This window comes from Gopherus evgoodei, chromosome 9 (assembly GCF_007399415.2).
Source record: "Gopherus evgoodei ecotype Sinaloan lineage chromosome 9, rGopEvg1_v1.p, whole genome shotgun sequence".
NCBI lineage: Eukaryota > Metazoa > Chordata > Testudines > Testudinidae > Gopherus > Gopherus evgoodei.
In genome coordinates, this window is record NC_044330.1 from 18466291 (window position 1) to 18488508 (window position 22218).

General features: G+C 39.3%; 1 protein-coding gene across 1 annotated transcript in view; it reads right to left on the minus strand.

The window, feature by feature from the left end:
- Positions 1–4037: 4037 nt before the first annotated feature.
- The window catches only part of SERPINI1 (serpin family I member 1), an 81274-nt gene continuing 63093 nt past the window's right edge, over positions 4038–22218 (minus strand). The window contains 5 exon segments of the mRNA XM_030574559.1: positions 4038–5206; positions 7032–7043; positions 7046–7120; positions 8532–8618; positions 21215–21312. Coding sequence (XP_030430419.1) covers positions 5130–5206; positions 7032–7043; positions 7046–7120; positions 8532–8618; positions 21215–21312 — 349 coding nt within the window. The 3' untranslated portion in view covers positions 4038–5129.

A 22218-nucleotide genomic window follows, 5' to 3' on the forward strand; every position in this document is an offset into this window, starting at 1 on the left:
TTTGTAAAGTGCTTTGAGAATGTAAAATGCTAAGGTTTTTTTTCTTATTAGCTCATAATCCAAACATTTAGATAGATATTTGATTATTAGTTTTTCCTAGATCTTTGCACTGGATGTATGTACTGAAAAATAATAAAAAAGAAGTATTTCAGACTTTTTGATAGCATGTTTGGCACTTGAAGATATTTTTAATCACAGCCTTTGATAGATAAACTATTAGCCATTTTCTGGTTTCCCACAGGTTTAATGACAAAAAGATCATAATTATTTAGCACATCTGTAGCGTGTTTAAACATGCATTACAATAATTTTAAAAACAATGAAAAGTACTTTCCTGCAAATGGTAGAGGCTGTATATCTCCAGTAAAACTCAGACATTGGCCAACTCCACTGATGTCACTGGAATTACTTCTACTTATACCATAGCTGGATTTGGCCACTAACCTGAAAAGTTTTGTTTTTAAAGAAGTCTCCTCTTATTCACCAACAAAAGTACAATTATCTTATTTTTTGATATATGAAAAAAGCGTAACAAGCATAAAATGAAGGAAATTATCTCAAATGCTTATGAATCAATGTCCTAACAGACAAAGCACAAGATGGGATATTAGCGGATGTTGCTACAGACCACCAAATCACACTAGGGAAAAAGGAGGATTGGCTCCTTATGCACTTATCTATAATGTGTAGGACAATGCATGATCACGGGGGACTTCAATTTGAGTGACACATCCTGGAGGTCTCATGGAGCCAGTACTAAAATATCATTGGAATTTCTAAATATTATAGATGAAGAATTCCTAACTCAAAAAAAAAGTGTTGCATCCAACATGAGGAAATTCTACACTGGAACTCATCTTGACAGATAAAGAGGAACTGATCACAGAACTAAAAATTAATGGCAACTTAGGTACAAGTGACTTGCTCACATTTATAATGTGCAAACAGAATGAAGTCCAGACCAATATATATATACACACTTGTTTTTTAAAAGGGCCAATTTCACAAAGCTGAAAACAATTATGAGCCAAATTATCTGGAAGGAAGAAATTAATCAGAAAAATGTGAATGATTGTAAGCCGTATAATACCACTTTATTAGATAGTGAAAAGCCACAATAGCACAGCTCATGGAAGAAAGCCACATTGGTTAAAACACAACCTGGTTAAAAAGGAAAATGAAGGCAGTGAAAGCAATAATATATAACAAATGGAAGAAACAGAACCTGATAGTAATTATTATAAATCAGAAGCTATGAATTGTAGAAAATTGATAAGGGACGCAAAGGGATAGAAGAAATCTATGACCAGCAGAATGAAGGACAATAAGGACAATTTTAACTATATTAGAAACAGAAAGAATCTTAGTAATGGTATTGGTCTAGTACAGTGGTTCTCAAACTTTTGTACTGGTGACTCCTTTCACACAGCAGGCCTCAGAGTGTGCCCCCCCTCTTATAAATTAACACTTTTAAATACATTTATAAATGCTGGAGGCAAAGCGGAGTTTGGGGATGGAAGCTGACAGCTTGTGACCCCCAAGTAATAACCTAGCGACCCCCTGAAGGGTCCCAACCTGCAGTTTGAGAACACTTGGTCTAGTACTAGATGGAAATGGTAGAATTATCAATAGTAAGAAAATATTTCTGTTATGGGAAAAATGATGAAGTCATGTTATATGAGCATACATTCCATTTCACTAGCATGTTGGGAGGCTGCTAATCGTAGCTAGTAAATTTAAACATTTTAAAATCAGCAGGTCCAGATAACTTGCATGGAGGGTAATATAATCAGAGCTCATCAACATAGGTTCATGGAAAATAGATCCTGCCAAAACTAACGACATCTTTTTTTGATGCGATTACAAGTTTGGTTGATAAAGGTAACAGCGCTGATGTAATATATCTGGACTTTGTAAAGCATTTGACTTGGTACCATATGCTATTTTGATTAAAAACTAGAATGATACAAAGTTAATAGGGTGTACATTAAATGAATTAAAAAGCTCACTAAACTGATCGGTCTCAAAATATAACTGTAAATGAGGAATCATGATCAAGCAGGTATGTTTCCAGTGGGTTTCTGCAGGGACCAGTTCTAGGATCCATCTTATTTATCATTTTTATCAATGACCTGGAAGAAAACAAAATCACTGATAAAGTTTGCCAATGACAAGAATTGGGGGAGTGGTAAATAATAGGGAGGACAGGTCTCGGATACAAAGAGTTCTGGATCATTTGTTACGATAGGTGCAAGCAAACAATATACAGTTTAGTATGGCTAAATTTAAATGTATACAGTTAGGAACAAAGAATATAGGCCATGCTTACAGGATAGGGGACTGTATCCTGGGAAGCAGTTACTCTGAAAAGGATTTGAGGGTTATGGTGGATCATCAGCTGAACATAAGTTTCCAGTGCAATGCTGTGGCCAAAAAGGCTAATGCAATCCTTGGATGCATAAATGGGAATATTGAGTAGGTGGTCATTTTCACCTCTGTATTTGACACTGGTGTGATCACTGCTGGAACAATGTGTCCAGTTCTGTTGTCCCCAATTCAAGAAGGATGTTGATAAATTTGAGAGTTCAGAGAACAGGCACAAGAATGATTACAAGATTAGAAAAGCATGCCTTATAGTGATTGAGCTCCCTGAGTATCTATTTAGCTTAACAAAGAGAAGGTTAAGGGGTGACTTCAGCACAGTTTACCAGTACCTCCACAGGAAAACATATATATGACAGTGGGCTCATCAATCTAGCGAAGAAAGATTTAACACAATACAATGGCTGGAAGTCAGGTTGGAAACAAGGCACACATTTTTAACAGTGAGGGTAATTAACCATTTGAACAATTTACCAATGGTCAGGATGGAATCTCCATCACTTGCAATTTTAAAATCAAGCTTTGATGTTTTTCCAAAGGGAAAATTCTAAGAATCATTTCGAGAAGTTCTATGGCCTGTGTTATCATAGACTCACAGAAATATAAGGTGGCGGGGACCATGAGAAGTCAACAAGTCCAGCCCCCTGTGCTAAGGCAGGACCAAGTAAAGTATACAAGAAGTCAGACTCAATCATCACCATGGTCTCTTTTGGCTTTGGAATCTATGAAAATATAAATTCCAAGTTCCGAATTAATTTGGGGGCTCATTAGGAAATAGGATTCTCTGTGGAGGTGATATTGTGGTTGTAAATTCTTACTAAGGGTGCAGAACACAAAACAATGAAATTTTGTAAGGTCAATTTGTTGCAGTACTGGGGTAGTTCCACTGCAGAAGGTGCTGCTAGATTGTTGCTAAAATGGCTCGGCCAGCCTGAGGTGGGGAGCGTATCAGCCACTCTATGGATCCTCCTGCCCAGTTTCCATGAGGCCTTTGTAACTAGCCTCCATGGAGGGCATCATTCTGCAGTCTGGCGTGGGAGGCGCATGCTCAGTTAAGTTTCCTTTCATTGCTCTCAACACTTCTTCCCAGCACTCAGCAAGCTTTGGCCTGAGCACTAGACTCGAGCTTTGAGCCTGGGAGCATACAAGAGTCCCACGAACAACAGTGTCAAGTTTTGGACGTTCTGTCCCTTGTATACCATGTAAGCAGTGCCTGCGAGGGACTGGTTTAAACTGAAAACATACCAGGAAATCCTATGAATGATTCTACCCAAAGATCAGCCAATAACTTTTCCAGAAATTAGGCCTGATCTTGCTCCCACTGAATTCAAAGGCAAAATTCCTATTGACTGGAAGAAGGAACCATATCGCCTCTTATCCACAGACTGTTTTTTCTTGCCATAGATTGGATTCTGGCCCTACCACCTTCTTTCCTTTTCCCTTTCACCTTTGGTAGTAATTACAGTTCATTTTATATTTTACACAAAGTGGGAAGTGATAATTATATGTCAGTGTCTGGCACTGGCGGGTACTTTCTCTTCCTTCCTGTGAGTGGGGGGTGGCATTTATTATCCCACCTAATATTTAGATTGTTGCATGTATCATTCTGTTCCATCTGGCACTTGTTCTCAATAAGAATTTAGGAAGAAAGAGGATTAGATTTCATTAGACATTTATTTCACAAACTGAACATCATTTTCAAACATTTTAGGATTAACTGAAAAAGCCTTTTCTGTATGAATGCTCTCGTTGCTCACTACTGAGAGAGAGCTGCAGAGATAGATTACTTAGCAGAGCCAGGCAAACATTGCGGTGGGGGAGGAGCGAGGTGGAAAAATATCCACAAATATTTATGCGCCTGTGTAAATGATTTCAGTTCAGTCATGCTCACATCTGTTCTGTGCTCACTATTCACAAACATTCATGCGATTGAGTTTTACTGGCATCAGCATTCACAGAAAGTGAATTTCAAAGTCACATGCAGGAGTATTCACAAAAACAGCATTTTAGATTCACATGTGGGAGTCTTCACAGAAGAAGGGCTACTACAGTTATCCAACAGATTAAACGTCACCATGCATGAACTCCTGGCCCCATTGAAGTCAGTAATTGTCTTACACGAACATCAAGGAGGTCAGGATTTCATGCCACAAGTCTTAGCTGAACAATCACAATGAACCAGCACAGTGAATACCAAATACTTACTTTCAGAACAGTTCATAATCAATCCAGAGAGTTAAAAAGATTTGCATAAGAGCATTCAAATAATGAATGAATTACAAGATATTACAATCTGCTTGCAAATATTTTGAGAGAGACTACATTTTTCAAATAATTAATAGAACTGGGTGAATAATTTGTCAAGTTTTACCACTGGTACTATTTAAAACTGTAGACATTCTAGTGCGGTCCTTACTGATCATGTTAGCTTTGAGATGTAACAAATACAGTACTTAACGAATTAAACTTTTGCATTACAATTCACTAAAATAAGAAACACAGCTGTTGACATGTATACAAATTTTATTTTAAGGACTGACACAGCAATCACAATGACAGCAACAGAACCATTATTTTAATACTGAAAGCTTTCCTCCATAAGCTTGGCTTGTAACTTAAACCGCGTTAAATATGGAAGTATTTAAACAGTGTCTTAAGGTACATTGTAAAACACGGCAAACCTTAAATACATCAATTATAAACTCAGTGTGCTTATTTCTTTCCTTTTTAGTGTGTGGTGTTATCAGTTAAAGTTCTTCAAAGTCATGGCCACTTGCATTCATTGCTTCTGGGTGCATGACTCTTCCCATGAACAAGATAGTACCTGAACCAAATGAGAGAACACACAAATCAGAACCGCACAGAAGGACACACTTCTAAACCACTCTCTATTGTTTGAAGTTATTGGTGATTTATTCATCATCTGATAAAGATACAGATTTTATAAGGCACAACGTTTATAAATTTTATGTACGCGTACGTACATATATATATGCATCTGAATTTAGTGTCCATGAGAGGTGATGGATTGATAGACTTGGAGAATGAGTTCCTCTGTTTGTACTCAGAACAAGTACAGCACAGACAGAAGCAATGAAAACTTCTCCACTGCTGTGACAATGCACCTCAACACACTCCAGAGGCTTGCTCCAAAGCCCCTGAAATCAATAGAAAGATGCATATGGACTTCATTGGGCTTTAGAGGGACCACCACTGATGTCAATGGGTAGTTCAGTCTCCACATCCTTTCAGTCCTTGGCTTCTAGATGGAGGATCTCAAGAAGGCTGCCAGCTAGTATCAACTGAAATGTGGACATCTGCCCACAGGCAACTTGCATGATAATTTCATGTTCCTGCTACTATTGAAATCACTGGCAAGGCTCCCAATGACTCCAAAAAGAATGAAAATTTGGTCTTTTACTGGACTTGTTCCTCATTTGAATGGATACCAAGAGGCAAAAAGTTCTATATACCAGCACTACTGTTCTCAGCCATTCAGTTCCCATACATAGCAGATCTTCAATGTATAAATTGCTCACTAGACACTATCAGATTTAGGGTTTTGTAGTCTTCTGACACACCCATCAGATTCCCCTTCCTCATCTCTCTGGAAGGGTCCCTAAGGGGACACTCAGTAAATGGATATAAATTATTGTGTATTAAGCCCTGTGTGGATGCCCTCATTTAGAAGTAATAAGAGTCTAGATCACTGTAGCTTAATCTTCTTGGACAGTACTTTGGTAGGGTGTCTCTGATGCACCTAGCTCACCAGGTGCAAGGTTTGAGACAAAGGCTGTTAATGTTTGTACAGCACCTAGCACAATAGGGCCCCAAATGCAATATGAATGTTTAATAATAAGAAAGCATATCTTGCACATGCTGGGCCAAACTGATCTCAGACGCACTAAAACCCTTGTGAACTGAAGCTACTGAATTTTGCTCCAGACTAGGTGAGATGTCATAACAGACAGCTCCAGCTCCTGTGTGGCCACATAGTAACATGCTATTGTTATCCAGTCACCTCCACAACATTACCAGAAAAATTACAAAAATCAAACCATACATTGCTTCATCAGAGGCTATATTGCCAGTGAATACTGTTCTCATCCTTGCCTTGCCACAGAATATATACCAATGGCACCACAGAATTATTCGTAACTGCAATATCTGTCCTTTCTGGAAATCACTTGGTATTGGGGAAAATTCTGCTGGACTTTCTAAAGCAAAGCTCTTACAGAAGTCAGAGGGTGTGTTCCAGGAATGCTGACTGCATAAGGGGAGTCACGACAGCATCCCCTGATGAAGTCAAATGTAGAGCTATGGTTTAAGATTACAATGACAATTTTGCCTCAACCCTCAGGAAGTTCATTGGTGATTTTTTCTCTACAATCACTTATCAAAAAAAAGGGCAATAATATTTTCCAGGCTATTCCTGTGTGAGGTTGGAGTTGGGAGGAGTGTTAAAGGAATTGTTGCGTTATGAGAGATTAGTTTAAAATCCCTCAACACAAAGCACCGCAGAGCAGAAAAGTAGAGAAAAAATTACACTCTGAGACCAGTTTATTGATCCAAAACAGCCTCTGTTGCATAGGTCTGATGGAGATTCACTGTAAACAATGAGAAGCAGCTTGGAAGCCACATACACTTACCTGTTCTCCTGTCCTGACCAGAAAGAAAAATGGATGATCAACTATAACCTGGGGATACAGCACAGCCATTCTACTAATGGCTATCATTCCTAAAGGGGATAAAACACACACAAGCAGCATGTCAGGTATTACTTTATCTTCCCAATACTCTCCCTAGATACAGCATATTAACTTCTTCACACGTGATACTTGTAAAGCCCATGAATGGGAATTAAAGCCTACATGATTGCACTTGTCACCAACAAATAGCATGAACCATCTAATCTAAAAGGAAGCAGACTTCCAAAGTAATTACATGTCTATGTATGCACCGAGAATGATTAACAATGGGCAATGGCACAATTTATTTTCAGTGATGATGGAACAGCTTATAAAACTTACAGAAAAGGCAGAACCTCTGGGTAATGAAGGCCATTCCCTTTCAAAGGAAAATGTATTATAGTAGACAGTATCACTAACCACTCTTACTGTGCTCCCCATATCTCTAAGCCTGACCTGGTACTCACATTAACTCCTTATTAGATAGAAGAAGAGTTAAGGGTGTGGGCTGACCTTGAAATTTTTAATTAGCTCTTTGTTGTTTATTGTATTTTAACGAATAAAGTCAAAAAGCAAAATATATGAGGAGACAGTGTAGATTTTTGGCCCTTTGGTATTTTCTTATATTTGGAAATCTTCTAAGGTTTTCACTAGGGCTTTATTATTTACAAGAGTTTATTAACTTTTTCATTTTGACTGTATTGGCAATAAAAAACCCATGCATGCCAATAATCCCTGCCCACATGACTGTTAAATGCCAAGCTCAAAAGAATCACCGGGATTGACTACAAAGGGTGCTGCTTTTCTCTTGCTCAAAGAATAGTACAAGTGCTTATGGAGAAAAATCACATAGTAATGCAAGCAAGTTGGCAAATGAAGTAACTCATTTGGAAGAGGGAGAGTCAAGATTTGCCTGTGACAACCAAGCATTTTCACAATCTGGCCCCTGAAACATCACTGCTGGCAAGCTAGCTTTTTCCAGCTATTGCATTCCTGCTCACATCCCTGTTTAAGTGCTTATTAAAACACAACAATCTCTCTGAGGTACTTCTAACCGTTTTGGAGAAAACACACAGACCGTCTCAATTAGCAAATCACATATGATGGGGAAAAATAAAACTACCACAACCATTCGAAACTGCCAAGATTCAAGTTCCAGAAAGAAAATCTATCTTCAAAAAATGCAGCATGTAGCCTCCCACCTCTCATTAGAAAGGAAATGGGAGAAAGAAGCAATATTTTCCACTGAGCACTTGAGACACTTTATGACACACTCATATTAAGAAAATGTTGGAATTTTCAATTTCCAGCATCCTCTATGGGAAGGAGGGACACTTGCCAAACTGTCTTCATGCTGTATTGTGCTCAGCTTTTCGGCTCCATGCCAAGGCATTTTAAAAATACGAATTAATACAGGGCAGCCAGACCTATAGTTTAGTTCAGGTTTTCAGAGTCTGATACCTGAGGCAGCAGCAGCTTCCACACCTTCCTCATTAACTTCTAGGAATGACTTGTGAATTGCTTTAGCAAGGTAAAGCTCTTCGTTATCTGGAGGGGGAGGAGAAAGAAAAAGAGAGACATTTTAAAGTGGGTTAGTAAAAAGTGAAGCTTTTAAAAGGCAGATTCAACTGTGATGGCTTCCTCCCCCATCTTGGTTTTAAACAGCCTTTTCCTTGTCTATATTTTTGTTTAACTATTATTTGTGTCACAGAAGCACCTAGAAAAACCAACTGAGACAGAGTCCTCATTGCTAGGTTCCATATAAGCACAGAATAAAAGACAGTCCTGCCCTGAAGAGCTTAAACTCTAACAGACAAGGCAGACCAAGAGCTGGAGAGAAAAGGATGTAACATTACAAGCAGAGAGTAGTTATTTGTTTCTCCATTTGGGACCAGTGCTGAAAGATGCTATATAAACTTCTGGGAGGAGTTTGCATAATCAGGCCCAAATTTTTCATGCATATTTTCTTCCCATCCTGACTTTATAAATTAAATGTCAGATGGTATTGCAATAAAATCACCACCAGTGATCACCAAGGATTCACCTTCATACCTAGTGAGGCCAACAGAAATTTTGTCATTGACTCTGAGTTCACTGGGAGAGGAACTGAGCTTTTGCTTTCTCCGTCGTGTGCTCTCTCTCCATTCCAGCAAGTCAATACGGATCCAGTTCTGTTCCTATTGAAGTCATGGGAGGTTTACTATCGACTTCAAGGGCAGTAGGATCAGCCGTATCAGGTCCTGGGAATAGGCCCTTACACTTCTAGTTAGTACTATTATTAACAATTTTCCACCCTACCCCAGCAACACAATATATTATAGAAGTAGTAGATACACAGTGGATTAGATCTATGCTGTGCATATACCCACACAAGTGCATGCACTATGAAATAGCTCATATTCACATAGACGAGAGAGAATAAAATTTAGAGCTAGGAAAGAAATAAGAGTGTTCATAACAGGGAAATAAATCAACATGCAAAATCTAAACTAAGAAGCAAATCAATAACCTTCTCTATTTCTGAAGCCTTCCATGACATAACTCTTAGTACACAATACCTGCTATCAAATCATTAATTGAACACACTGAATCATCACCATAAGAAAAGCCTGTGGGAATATTCTTGTAGTTGATCTACATTATGTCAGCTCTCTCCTCATAACAAAAGATAATGGTTCCGGTGCTAATGTAAACAACTGAGAAAAAAGACAGCCCTGCCTATCACATGACTCCAGTAGGTCTCATTAACTCAAGATAAGCTATGTTGGCTCTGAAATGAACTAGCTCTCACAGTTCAGCTGCTCAGCATCTCTTCAACAAAAGCCCCAACTGATTTCCTATGGGACCATATGTGGTAAAACATACATGAGACTACTAAGTACTGTACAAGATTTAGGCTTCAGTTCTAAGCTTTCAGAAATGCTGCTGTTGTCTTGAAAGCAGGGAGAAAGAGCCTCCACTGTATTATTTTTAGCACATCTGTCACAAAGCATCTGTTTACAGACTAAGCACAAATCTCACTCATTTAGGTATTAACATAACAGCTATTAATAGAAAGATCTCAAATATAGTATGTGAAGTATTCACATGTGATCATTACTTTTTGCACTTTACTTTTTGTCTAAAGGGTTTATTTGCACCGCTAATCCAGAGGCCAAGTGGTTAAATCTGGTCTTCCTGTAAAGCTACCCACTCATAGGAAAGTATTCCGATTTAAATAAAATGAACTTTCTGAAGAATGAACTGCAGCATTTTGGCACATCATGGGGTGTGCTCCCTCACTCCGAATTTCTCTTCGTAAGCAGTCTTCACACATGCTCACATTTTATTTACAATATCTCAGCAGCTTCATGTCCTATCACCATATGGCTTTTCCAAAGCTTCAGCATAGCCCTTAAATGGGGAGTGAGGGAGTAGGGTGAGAAAAGTAAAGAATCTCAAAGAGATGAGACAAGACCTTTCCATCCAGCTCTTTCCCCCTCCTACTTCCCTGTTGCCCATTTAATGGTCCATAGCAGACTAACTGAATCACCTTATTGACTAGTTAATCACCCAGAACTAATCAATTGTCTCCCTATTCATCAGATGTGGAGACCTTTAGGAAGTTCAGAGTTCTGAGCCAGCTCTAAGCTACACCCACTCTGTCACATGGCACAAGTAAGTTCTCAGCCGTAAGTGCTATATGCAGAAACAGTCAATTTATAATGGAAATATTCTGATGAACACTTCTAATTACACTGCTCTACAGCCAAAATGCTTCTGAAATAAATGTAGTCCAACTTATTAATTCTGGGTCACTGAGAACGAAAATGATACTTAAAATTGTTGATTGGCTCTAGTTTTCAAGATATGCTATTGGGTCAGTATATATGACCCTTGACTTGGGAATGGCGGAGGATAAGTGAGTTATAAAGGGAAGGGATCTCAATTTAAACCAGAAATGACTAAAATACATCTTTGACTGGATCTATGAATAAATCTATGACTGGGTTTGGACAATACTTGCTTTTGAGGCAAAACAATGAATGATGCAATCTGAAGCTGGTATTGCATCATACATGATAGGAATTGCATCATGTTATTCCTAGAAGTCATGGATAATGCAATCATAATGAAGCTTACATCACTCTGCTGAACAAATTGCCCTATATCAGCTCTAGAAATCATACAGTGTCGTGCTCTCTTACTTGTCAGTGTTTGATTTTGCAAAGGGACACATTTCAGTTTAGCCAAAGTGAGCAGAGATGCCTCGTACTTGTGTGAACAGTGCAGATAACTTCTGCTATGTTTGTGGTGAAGTGACTTTTGCATCACAAAAGCGCAGTCTAACCACTATGGTTAAGAAAGCCTATCACCTTTATTTTGGCTGCAAAATTGGAGATCAGGACAAGAGGTGGGCCCCACACATACGTTGCAACACTTGTGCAACAAATCTTCGCCAGTGGTTGAACAGGAAAAGGAAATCTATGCCTTTTGCAGTGCCAATGATTTGGAGAGAGCCAACAGATCATACCAGCAATTGTTACTTCTGCATGGTGCTTCCAGTTGGGAAAGGTGGGTCAAAGAAGAAAAAGTGGACTGTGCATTATCCAAACATTCCATCAGCTATACGCCCAGTACCCCACGGAGAAGGACTGCTGGTTCCTGATGCACCAGAATCATTCTCACTTGAGGCAGACGAGGAAGAGGAAGAGGATGAAACTTCTGGTCCTGAACCATCAATGTCACAGGACCCATCCTCCTCCTCTGAACCACACCTCATAACACAAGGTGAACTGAATGACCTTGTCAGGGATTTGGAACTACTTAAGAGTAAGGCAGAGCTGTTGGGCTCCAGACTACAGCAGTGGAATCTCCTGGCAGGCTATCAGGGCAAATGGAGCCCATCAATGCTTGCAGACTATTGCTGGACAGTGACAAGCGATGCTCCATTTAATGAATACAAGAGACAAGCCAAGAAGCGCCGAGTGGACACTGAATAGGACTAAACTATCTACATAATAGTTTTTTGCCTTTTGTTTCACAATAAATTTTAGTTATATAACCCTTTTGCTGATTTTTAAAGTGTTACATAAACAGGACAGGTGAAATATTATCATGTAAAGCAACCATAAACACATGAAAAGACCTAGGTTTACAATTTATGATTAAAACTCTACTATCTACACAATATACATAGACATAAAATGTAAAACTTAAATATCTTAGAAACAGTAGCCAATCAGTTGTTTTAATTGTCATATTTGAATTCAGCACACCAAAATACATAAATATCACATTTTATCTCTGAAGCAGACGACTTCTCAAAAATTGTAGACCAGTGTTATTGACATAACTAGAAGTCTCTCTTTTACATCTCACTTCTATAATAGTCCCCCTTCTAGCCAATTTGATTAAATATTTGAGCTGACCAATGTATTTATCAAGAGGAAACCCTTTGGAGTAAGAAAAATGCCAACTATAAGCACACAGTAGTCTTAAACCCTAAGGAATGCTTATGCCTGATGGCTGTATGTAGTGTTGTTGTAGCAATGTTGGTCCCAGGATATTACAGAGACCAGGTGAGTGAGATACTACCTTTTATTTGAGCAACTTCTGTTGGTGAGAGAGACAAGCTTCTGAGTTTACAGAAAGCTCTCAAAAGTTTGTCTCTCTCACCAACAGAAGTTGGTCCAATAAAAGGTAGTACCTCACTCACCCTGTCATGCTTAATGGCTGACAAACCGCTCAATCTTAAGGAAGACACTAATTGAAGTATCAGATGTTTGAACCTTCTCCATTGAAACCCAAATGGCAAAACTCTTGATTGTGCCTGGTTCTGAGCACCTTTAGTTTCCAATGAAGTGTGTGGCTACTGAGTGTGCTCAGCACCTGTCAGGACTGGGCCGTATCACTGTTATCCTTAATGAATGTTGTGCAGGTAGGGCCTGATCTTGCAACACTTAATAATAACAACAACACTTATTCAAGGTGTAGTTCTATAATAATGTGCTTGGCTGCAAATGATGGCAGGATCTGGACCTTAAAAGCGCTGCACAGTGAATAGAGACTATAAGGCACAGGAACTCACACATCTAGTCCATGCTGCTTCTAACATAGCCAGGATTGGTTCAGATGCTTCAGAGGAAGGTGCACGAAATCTCATAGCTATGGCCTAACTTGCTCACAGGAGAAGTTTGTCAGTTAGCGCCAGGTTTATGCCTATCTAGTATAACTGTGGATACTTTTCATTGTCCACATAAACATATAAATCTGTTTTTGAATCCTAGGCTCTTGACCTCAATGATATCCAGTGGCAACGAGCACTGGGGGTGAATTTTACATTAAAAGAAAAGTATTCTTTTTATCAGTTTTAAATCGATTGCCTTTCAGCTCCACTGGCTGTCCCTTTGTTCTTATACTGAGAGAAGAGTAATACCTCATTCCAGTTTTCCATCCCTATACAATTTATTATTTTATATGCCTCTACCACATCCTGTCCTATTCATCTCCTCTCTAAATAAAACAATCCCAGTCTCTTCAGTCTCTCTCCATATCGAAGCATAATCATTTTTGTCACCCTGTTTCTGGACCTGTTCTCTTTCTGCTATAGCTCCGAGATAGCGAGAATTGACCACAGTATTACAGCTTAAGATGCATAAATTTGTATAATGGCATTAATATCTCATCAGTATTTTCTCTCCCCTTTATACTCTACTTGGTGTTTTTTTTTTTTTTTAAACCTCTGCATAATGAATGGGTTTTTTAATTGAACTGTCCACTAAAATGCTCTGGCCATTTTCCACTACTGTTAATTCAGGTTGGGATTTTCAAAAGGAGCCTGAGGTGGTTAGAAGCCCAAATCCCACAGAAACTCAGTAGAATTTGGGTATCTAGCTCTATAGGCTCCTTTGAAAATTCCAGCCTAGGAGCCTAGGAATGTGTAAGAGTTATTCAAATTACTCCTTCTAGCAAGCATGACCTTGTTAGCAAATTTGATCTGCCTTTGCACTTCACATCCTTTTGAACACAGTGGTATTCAGTCAAGCCATTCTGAAGTGCCTCAAAATCTCCTCAGGTTTTCAGTAACCGGAAAAGTGTGTAGTAGGGACTTCCCTGGACTATTCTCTTCCAGAGAAAGGATAGCTACCCCAACCACAATGCCTCCAGGAACCCCTACTGGGGTGATGTACCTCCACCCACTCTGTCCTGTAAGATTCTGCCTTAAAATCACTTCATTCCTCACTGAAATGCAGGTCCCTTCTGGGGATAAAGGCAGCTACCATTTTAGCAGTACACACAAAGCACTATATATCACCTCAGGACAGAATGCGAGAATTACCATATTCAGCTGAAAATACAGGGAACATTCTAGTGAGGCAGAATTTAGCTGCTCCAAGACAGTTCTTAAACCATACTGAATAGTTCAGACCTCAAATTTAGGGTCTGTGTAAATAAAATATTATATTTTATATATATATATATAAAACCCAATATCAACAGAAGCAGTTTCATGTTTTTTTTCCATTTCATGGCAAATACAGAATGTTCAGTCTTGGGCACCTGTGGAGTTCCTCAGTTATATGCACATTACTCCTGCCAGGAAGTTCAGAGAACTTGTTTTCCCCTTTTGCACAGAGGGGATCCAAAGAGCAGAGTATGTGAATTAGACCAGCAGCAGATAATGACATGTCCTCAGTTTCCCACGTCAGCTTTAGAGGGTGCCAAAGAGCTTTTGTCCCTACAAGCATACTACCTCTAGGGCCAACATTCGGATTCAAATATTCCCCTTTACTGTTCATGATCCAGACATCGCAGTAAAGCTGACTAGTCTGTTTCCATTTTCTGAGATGAATGAGGTACAAAAGTGAACAACCAGATAGTAAGTTCTTTGGGGCAGGCAATGTCTTTTGTTCTGGATTTGTACAGCACCTGCTCCAGAAATGGAGCTCTGAGGTGTTACTGCAATACAAATAATAAGAATAGTGAAAATTAAGGTTGTGATCCTGAGCTTCCAGCATCCCTGCTACAGAAACCTAGGAAGTCTGGCTCAAACAGGGGCTCTCAGGGTACGTCAACACTACAATATAAGCCCAGGGATTGAACTCATTATGTAAACCCTTCCGTATACACAAAATTGCACTAATCCAGGGTCTGGACCCTGGGTCCCAGGCAGTGATGCTGCCACACCACTTGGCTTGAAGTAGTATTAACAAACACCAAATACATGGTTTCCATCATCAGCACCCCCACTATAAAAAATGTTCCAGCACCTCTGGTCCCAGAATCTCACAGGAATGGAAGTTCCAAGCCTAAATCAAACCAGGGGCCAGACTTCAAGCTCTACTGCTCTGCAGTTTATGTGCAGCCCCACAGAACTCATGCTCTAGGAGTCCATCAAAAGTATCCCACAATCCTACAGGCCAACTTTCTTCATCCTCCGGACAGTCAAGTTTGGTGGACAGTCAAGTTTTCCTATGCTTCACCATGAACAAAGGACTAGACCCCTCCAGAAGGAGCCCCAGGCAGACCTTAAGAGTCAACTGGTGGCTCTATATTTTTTGAGAGTTTAGATTATTCTGAAAACTTTTTTCAGAATTTCCTTTCTGCAAGAGATTTTAAAGTTTCTAGTTTGTGTTCATATTTGGAATGAAAACTTTTTTCAAATTTCAGAAAATTTCCAAGAAATTGAAATCCTGAAGTTTCAATCAGATCTCCTTGGGCCTTAGAAATTCAAGAGGCTTTACATGGCAATAATTCAAAAGGCAGCAGCAGAAAAAAGTGATTAAAAGAAGTGCCAGTGTTCACTTAAAGCCTTTCTGTATTTTCTTTTATTTAATCTACCTACATTTTAACAACATCTAAATAGGTGTACTTCACTGAATTAAAAAAAGCTTCCAATTGTTTGTATTTAACTTTCATTAAGTGCTACATTTTCCAAAATATGTATGCACGGATCTATGAGAGAATTTTTGGATATCAAACCACTGTTAACCAGGCATGTTGTAGATCAATTTAAAATGCAAACTTTTAAATTTTTTTCCCAGAAGTTCTTTTCCTTGTCTGACATTGGAGTAAACAAAAAAAGAGAACAAACACAACCAAAAAAGAAACCTTTTGTAAGACAGGAAAGTAACCACAGCACTGGTGTTAACTTTGTCAAGACAAAGTTCCAAGTAATTTAAAAATATTACTTTATTAAATTAAGAAATAGGCAAACTATGAAGGTCCTTAGACATTGCCTCAGACATTCAGTGGGAAAAATTAGAGTGCAGCAACATTAATCATTGCTGTACTTAATGCTTTACATTACACTATAAAGAACTTAATCTTTAAATAGATGAGGTGGATGAGGTAATAGTTTTTATTGGACAAACTTCTGTAATGAAAGAGACAAGGCTATGTCTACACTTAAAATGCTACACTGGCAGAGTTGCATCACTGCAACTTAGCTGCTGTAGCGCTTCAGTGTAGACACCAAGTATGCTTACAGGAGAGTTTCTCCTATCAGCATAGGTGATCCAGCTCTATGAAAGGCAATAGCCAGGCCAACTGAAGTATTCTTGTGTCAATCAAGTGCTGTCTACACTGGTGGTTAGGTCAGCTTAGTTACATCTCAAAGGTGCTGATTTTTTTACACCCCAAGAGACGTAGCTATAAGTTCCCAGTGCAGACTAACCCTGACTTTCGAGCTACACAGAGCTCTTAAGCTCTGGGAAAGATTCTCACACCTGGTCAACACTAGAAAATAGGTTGTTTTAACTACATTGGTGAGGGTTGTGAAAAATCCCACTATGAGCAGCATAGTTAAGCCAACCAGTTCTAATAACATAAGAATGACCATCCAGGGTCAGGCCAATGGTCCATCTAGCCCAGTATCCTGTCTTCCAACAGTGGCCAATGCCAGGTTCTTCAGAGGGAATGAACAGATCAGGCAATCAAATGAGTCATCCATTCCCAGCTTCTGGCAAACAGTGGCTAAGGACCCTCAGAAGATGGTGTTGCATCCCTGACCATCCTGGCTAATAGCCATTGATGGTGCTAGGTGGATGGAAGAATTCTTCTGTCAACCTACCTATTGCCTCTCTGGGAGGTGGATTATCTAGCCGTTGGGAGAACCCCTCCCATTGGTGTAGCTAGTGTCTAAGCCATAGCACTGTAAGCATGGGCAAGCCCTCAGAGCCGCCGAACTAAATACAAGGTGGAACAGATTGTTTATCATAAGCAGTTAACACATATGCTAAGAGACCAGTTAAGGTGAAGTTGCCCATTAACACTTCTCTAGTCACAGGATACAAAAGGGGAGTTATTGTTGGTTACAGATTGTTGTAATAAGCCATAAATCCAGTGCCTCTGTGTCTCTAAAAAGCAAAGTTAAATTGTCCAAGCAAGATATATATGTGGTCTTAAACTCTCTTTTGCAAGACATAATTGTTCAAAATATACAATCTTTGAACAAATCATTAATCTTATGGATTAAAAACACTAACAAATTCAATCCATCTGTTGCACTCCTGTGCACAAGGCTGCTCACTGATGTTTATGCCTCTCTTTGGGTTGTATCTGGAGTGAAATAAAGGGACATACTCCATTGCCCTATTGGATACTACATCAAAGAGAGATTGGGAGGGAGAGATGGTCCCACCACCACCCAACTTCCAAAATTATCTTCAATACATTCATTTTAAGATTTTTCTTGGGTTAGAGCTACAGATTACTGTGGGATCAGCATTTCCACTACTGGTCGTCAAAACAACGGAAGACATTCTTCATGAAAAATGTGGAAAAATCATTCCACAGGTTTTAAAAGGGCACAATTTTTTGTATATTATTTTTTTTTCCATTTTTATTTGTCCTTCCCTCTCCCTTTTCCATTTTATGTAATGGAAAAAGGGGAAAAAAAAAAAGATAGAGAGATGGGGTGGGTTTATGGGGATGGGGGAGAAAGAACAGTGGTGAAGGAGAAAGGAAACATTTGGAAAACAAAACCTTAACATTTCTGGTGAAAGTTTCAGATTAAAAAAAACTTTTTGCTGTTTGAAAACCTTCACTCGGCTCTGATTTTCAGTACAAGGTGATAGGGAAAGGAGACTTCTCATGACTCAGGTATCCATCTAGGTGATTAAGCAGCAACTCAAAAGGGCTGCAGAAGTGGTAATCAAACTTTTGAATTGGTGACCCCCTTTCACACAGCAAACCTGAGTGCGACCCCCCTTATAAATTATTATTTTTAAAAAAAAATATTTAACACTATCATAAATGCTGGAGGCGAAGTGGAGTTTGGAGGTAGAGGCTGATAGCTCGTAACCCCCACGTAATAACCTTGCGACCGCCAGTTTGACATCCCCTGGTCTACAGCTTCCTGGGTGGAAGGACAGTGGTTGCAATGTAGGGCCTTGAGAATGAAAGAAAGACTGTAGGATCCCCTGAGGACAACCAAGGTATAAAAAAAAAAATCCCACAACTGCAGAGCTAATGCAGAATAAGTATTGCAAGCAGAAGGCCACAGCATGAACAACTCAACAAGTATTTCTGCGGGCACTGGGTTACTCCGGAGTTTGGGTGCTGGATATGGCTTAACAGCTCAAATCCAGCCCAGCATGGCAGTGACTAAGTAATTATGGCTGCTTTCTTCCCACAGTCCAACTTCTAATGTCCACACCACACTGAAGTTTAATATAGATTGTGTATCAGTTTGTTAAGACTAGCGAAGTGTTCTGGGACAAGGGAGACAGAGCTATATAAATGTAAATTACAACAAGCAGCTCACTGGATCATTAACGTTGATTTTCAATAAGACTGGGAGCACTGGGGAAGTTCAAAAAAACTGGAAGAAAGCTAATGTTGTGGCAATTTTTTAAAAAAGGGTAAATGAGATGACGTGGGTAATTATAGGCCTGTCAGCCTGACATCGATCCTGGGGAAAATAATGGAGCAGCTGCTATAGGATTTAACGAATAAAGAACAAAAGGAAGGTGATGTAATTAGTGCAAATGAACATGGATTTCTGGAAAACAGATTCTGTCAAACTAACTTGATATCTTTTTCTGATGAGATTACAAGTTTGGTTGATAAAGATAATACTGTCAAGTATCAGAGGGGTAGCCATCTTAGTCTGGATCTGTAAAAAGCGACAGAGTGTCCTGTGGCACCTTATGGACTAACAGAAGTATTGGAGCATAAGCTTTTGTGGGTGAATACCCACTTTGTCAGACATCACCAGCCGAGCCCCACTGCTGCAGACGCGGGGTAGTGGTGGCAGGGCTCCAGAGGTGATTTAAAGGGCCCTGGGCTCCCCGCAGCAGCTGGAGCCTCGGACCCTTTAAAGTGCCGCCAGAGCCCTGCTGCTACCATGCTATATGCGAACCAGTGTTATATTGGGTCGCGTAATAGCAGGGTAGAGGTATAATATGCATTTTAATAAGACTAAACATAAACGTATACACATCTAGGAACAAAGAGAGTACACCCTGAGTGTCTCACTATAAGGAATCTTTTCTAATCCTTTGTTCATTCTTGGGACCTTTCTTTAATTGCAGGCACCAGAACTGGACACAGTGTTCCAGCAGCAGTGCTAAATATGGAGGTAAAATAACCTCTGTACTCCTACTCGTGGAGCCCCTGATTATGCATCCAAGGATTGCATTAGCCCTTTTGGCCACAGCATCATACTAGGAGCTCATGTTTAGCAGATTATCCACTGTGATCCCCAAACCTTTTTCAGAGTCACTAGTTCCCAGGATATAGCCCCCCACATCCTGCAGCTATGGCCTCAATTAAGCTTAACAAAGAGAAGAGGTGACTTGATTAGTCTTTAAATACCTATATGGAACAAAAATTTAATCTAGCAGAGAATGGTATGTCATGAACGAGTGGCTGAAGCTAGACAAATTTAGACTGAAAAGGCAGCATACATTTTTAATGGTGAGAGTAACTGGTAAATTGTTCCAATGGTTTCTCCATCAATGCAATTTTAAAATCAATATTGGACATTGTGCCAAGAAATCTGCTCTAGAAGTTATTTTGGGGAAAGTTCTATGGCCTGTTCTATACAGGAGGTCAGACTAGATGATCATAATGGTCCCTTCTGGCCTTAAAATTTATTAAACTACCATAGTGAGCTAATTGGCAATAGAACCATAGAATATCAGGGCCCTCAGGAGATCATCTAGTCCACCCCCCTGCTCAAAGCAGGACCAATCCCCAAACAGATTTTGACCCCATTTCCCTAAAGGGCCCCCTCAAGGATTGAACTCACAACCCTGGGCTTAGCAGGCCAATGCTCAAACCACAATAGCTGGCAGCTAGAAAGTAAGGACCAAATGAGCCTGGAGACTGAACCAGCTTCTCATCCTTCAGGTCAGGCCTGAGTACGGGGGAGCTTGTGCTACAAAAGTGCCTGCTGTTATTGCGGATAAGGGAGTAATTTCCTCAGAGAAGGATGGCACTCTGTCACTTCCTGTGACTGTCTGCTCAACACCTTTCCTGGACTTAACATTCATTAAGCTCTTTTTGCTGATTCTATTTTAAATGAATTTTTAAATATAAAGGATTTTGGTAGGTATGAAAGTGAAATGCTGACAACTAGCTTGAACAGACATGCAGCAGATGTAGTTATTTGTGCTCATGTGCCTTAATCTTAAAAACTTTTCCTTTCCAGTGCTGCTTCTACACAGAAGATGATTAACCACACGATAGCTTAATGCTGTGGACAAATGGCCCCTCGGGTAAGAGATGACAAGTCACTTGCTGTTTGAATTCAGGCTACGAGATAAAGAAACAAATCCGTTGAACCACTGAGGCCATGAGTATTGTTTTATAAGAGGCCTCAATATTGTTCATCATGACAGAGGGATCCACCTTTTGCATAATGTTCCTTTTTCTCTTTACTCATGCAACAGAAGCATTGCTAGTTATAAAACACTAAGAGTAGGGCGTTCTTAAGCGAAGGTAAAACCCACACAGATTGGTAAAGCCTATAAAATAATCTCTCTTAAAACTGTTCTTGGAAAGTTCACAATCCTGTGATAAATGCATGTTGTCGGATATTGCAAGAATTCTGCAGGGTCACAAAAGCCTACTGTATTATTATTGGCAAAAACAAATTTTGCAGTCCTTTTCGGTTCTCTCTCAATGTTGAAAGCCTGGAAACAAGAGCCTCTTACCCGACATTGCGGTGAGATCAGCATTTCTGCTGAATACTTCTGTGATTCCAAGACCCTTCAAAACATCTTTCAGATCAACTTCCTGTTCTGCTGTGAACCTGGGGGGGCATAACAGAGAATTGCAAAATCCAAGGATGTATTAGTAGTATTTATTTTTATTAGCATGTTTGTAAAAATTGTAGTTAATGGAGGTTGAAACACCAAGTCAAATTTAAAAAGTAGCAAAATTTAGTACTCTGTATAGTTTGGTGATACATGCTATAGAAATGCCAATAAATACATTATAAATACATATATTTATTGATATAGAATATTCTAGCCACAAATGTCCATTAACTACTATTTGTATTGCAGTAGCTCCCCAAATATGCTAACAATATTACATATAAGAGGTATTCACAAAATCCCTGCCTGTAAAAACTTAGCAATGTAGTTAGATTAAACAGATAGGAGAAAAAAAGCTAGCAAATATCAAACTGAATGTAATTGAGTTTAATCTAGATAACAGGAACAATGAGTGATGCAAAAGAGTGCAGAAAGTTTACAGACAGCTGTTGGCGAAGAGAAAGATCAGGAAAATAAAGATGCTCATCTTTTATTTAAAAAAAAGAAAAACCACAGAATACCAAGAAGGCTATAGCAATTCATTCTGGTCCCGCTTCCAATGAAGTCAGTGGCCAAAGTCTCATTGGTTTCAATGGTGCAGCATTGGGTCCTAGACTAGGAAGTCCTGTAGTGAACGAGTTTATCAAAGTAATAACGAGAAAGGGCTACCCTTAGCTAGATTAGAAATGTCACAGAGGTCTATTGATAGATGAGAAAGCATAACAGGAAATATTCATGTAATAAAGGCTCTCTGTAAAATGACCAGAACATTAATTATAAAGAATTTCAATTATGCGGCCAACAACTGTAGGGTCACAAAGAGAAAGCACAGAGTACAGATGGGTTTCATTACACAATTTCTTCAGCAAACCATATGGCTAGAGACTATGATGCATTCA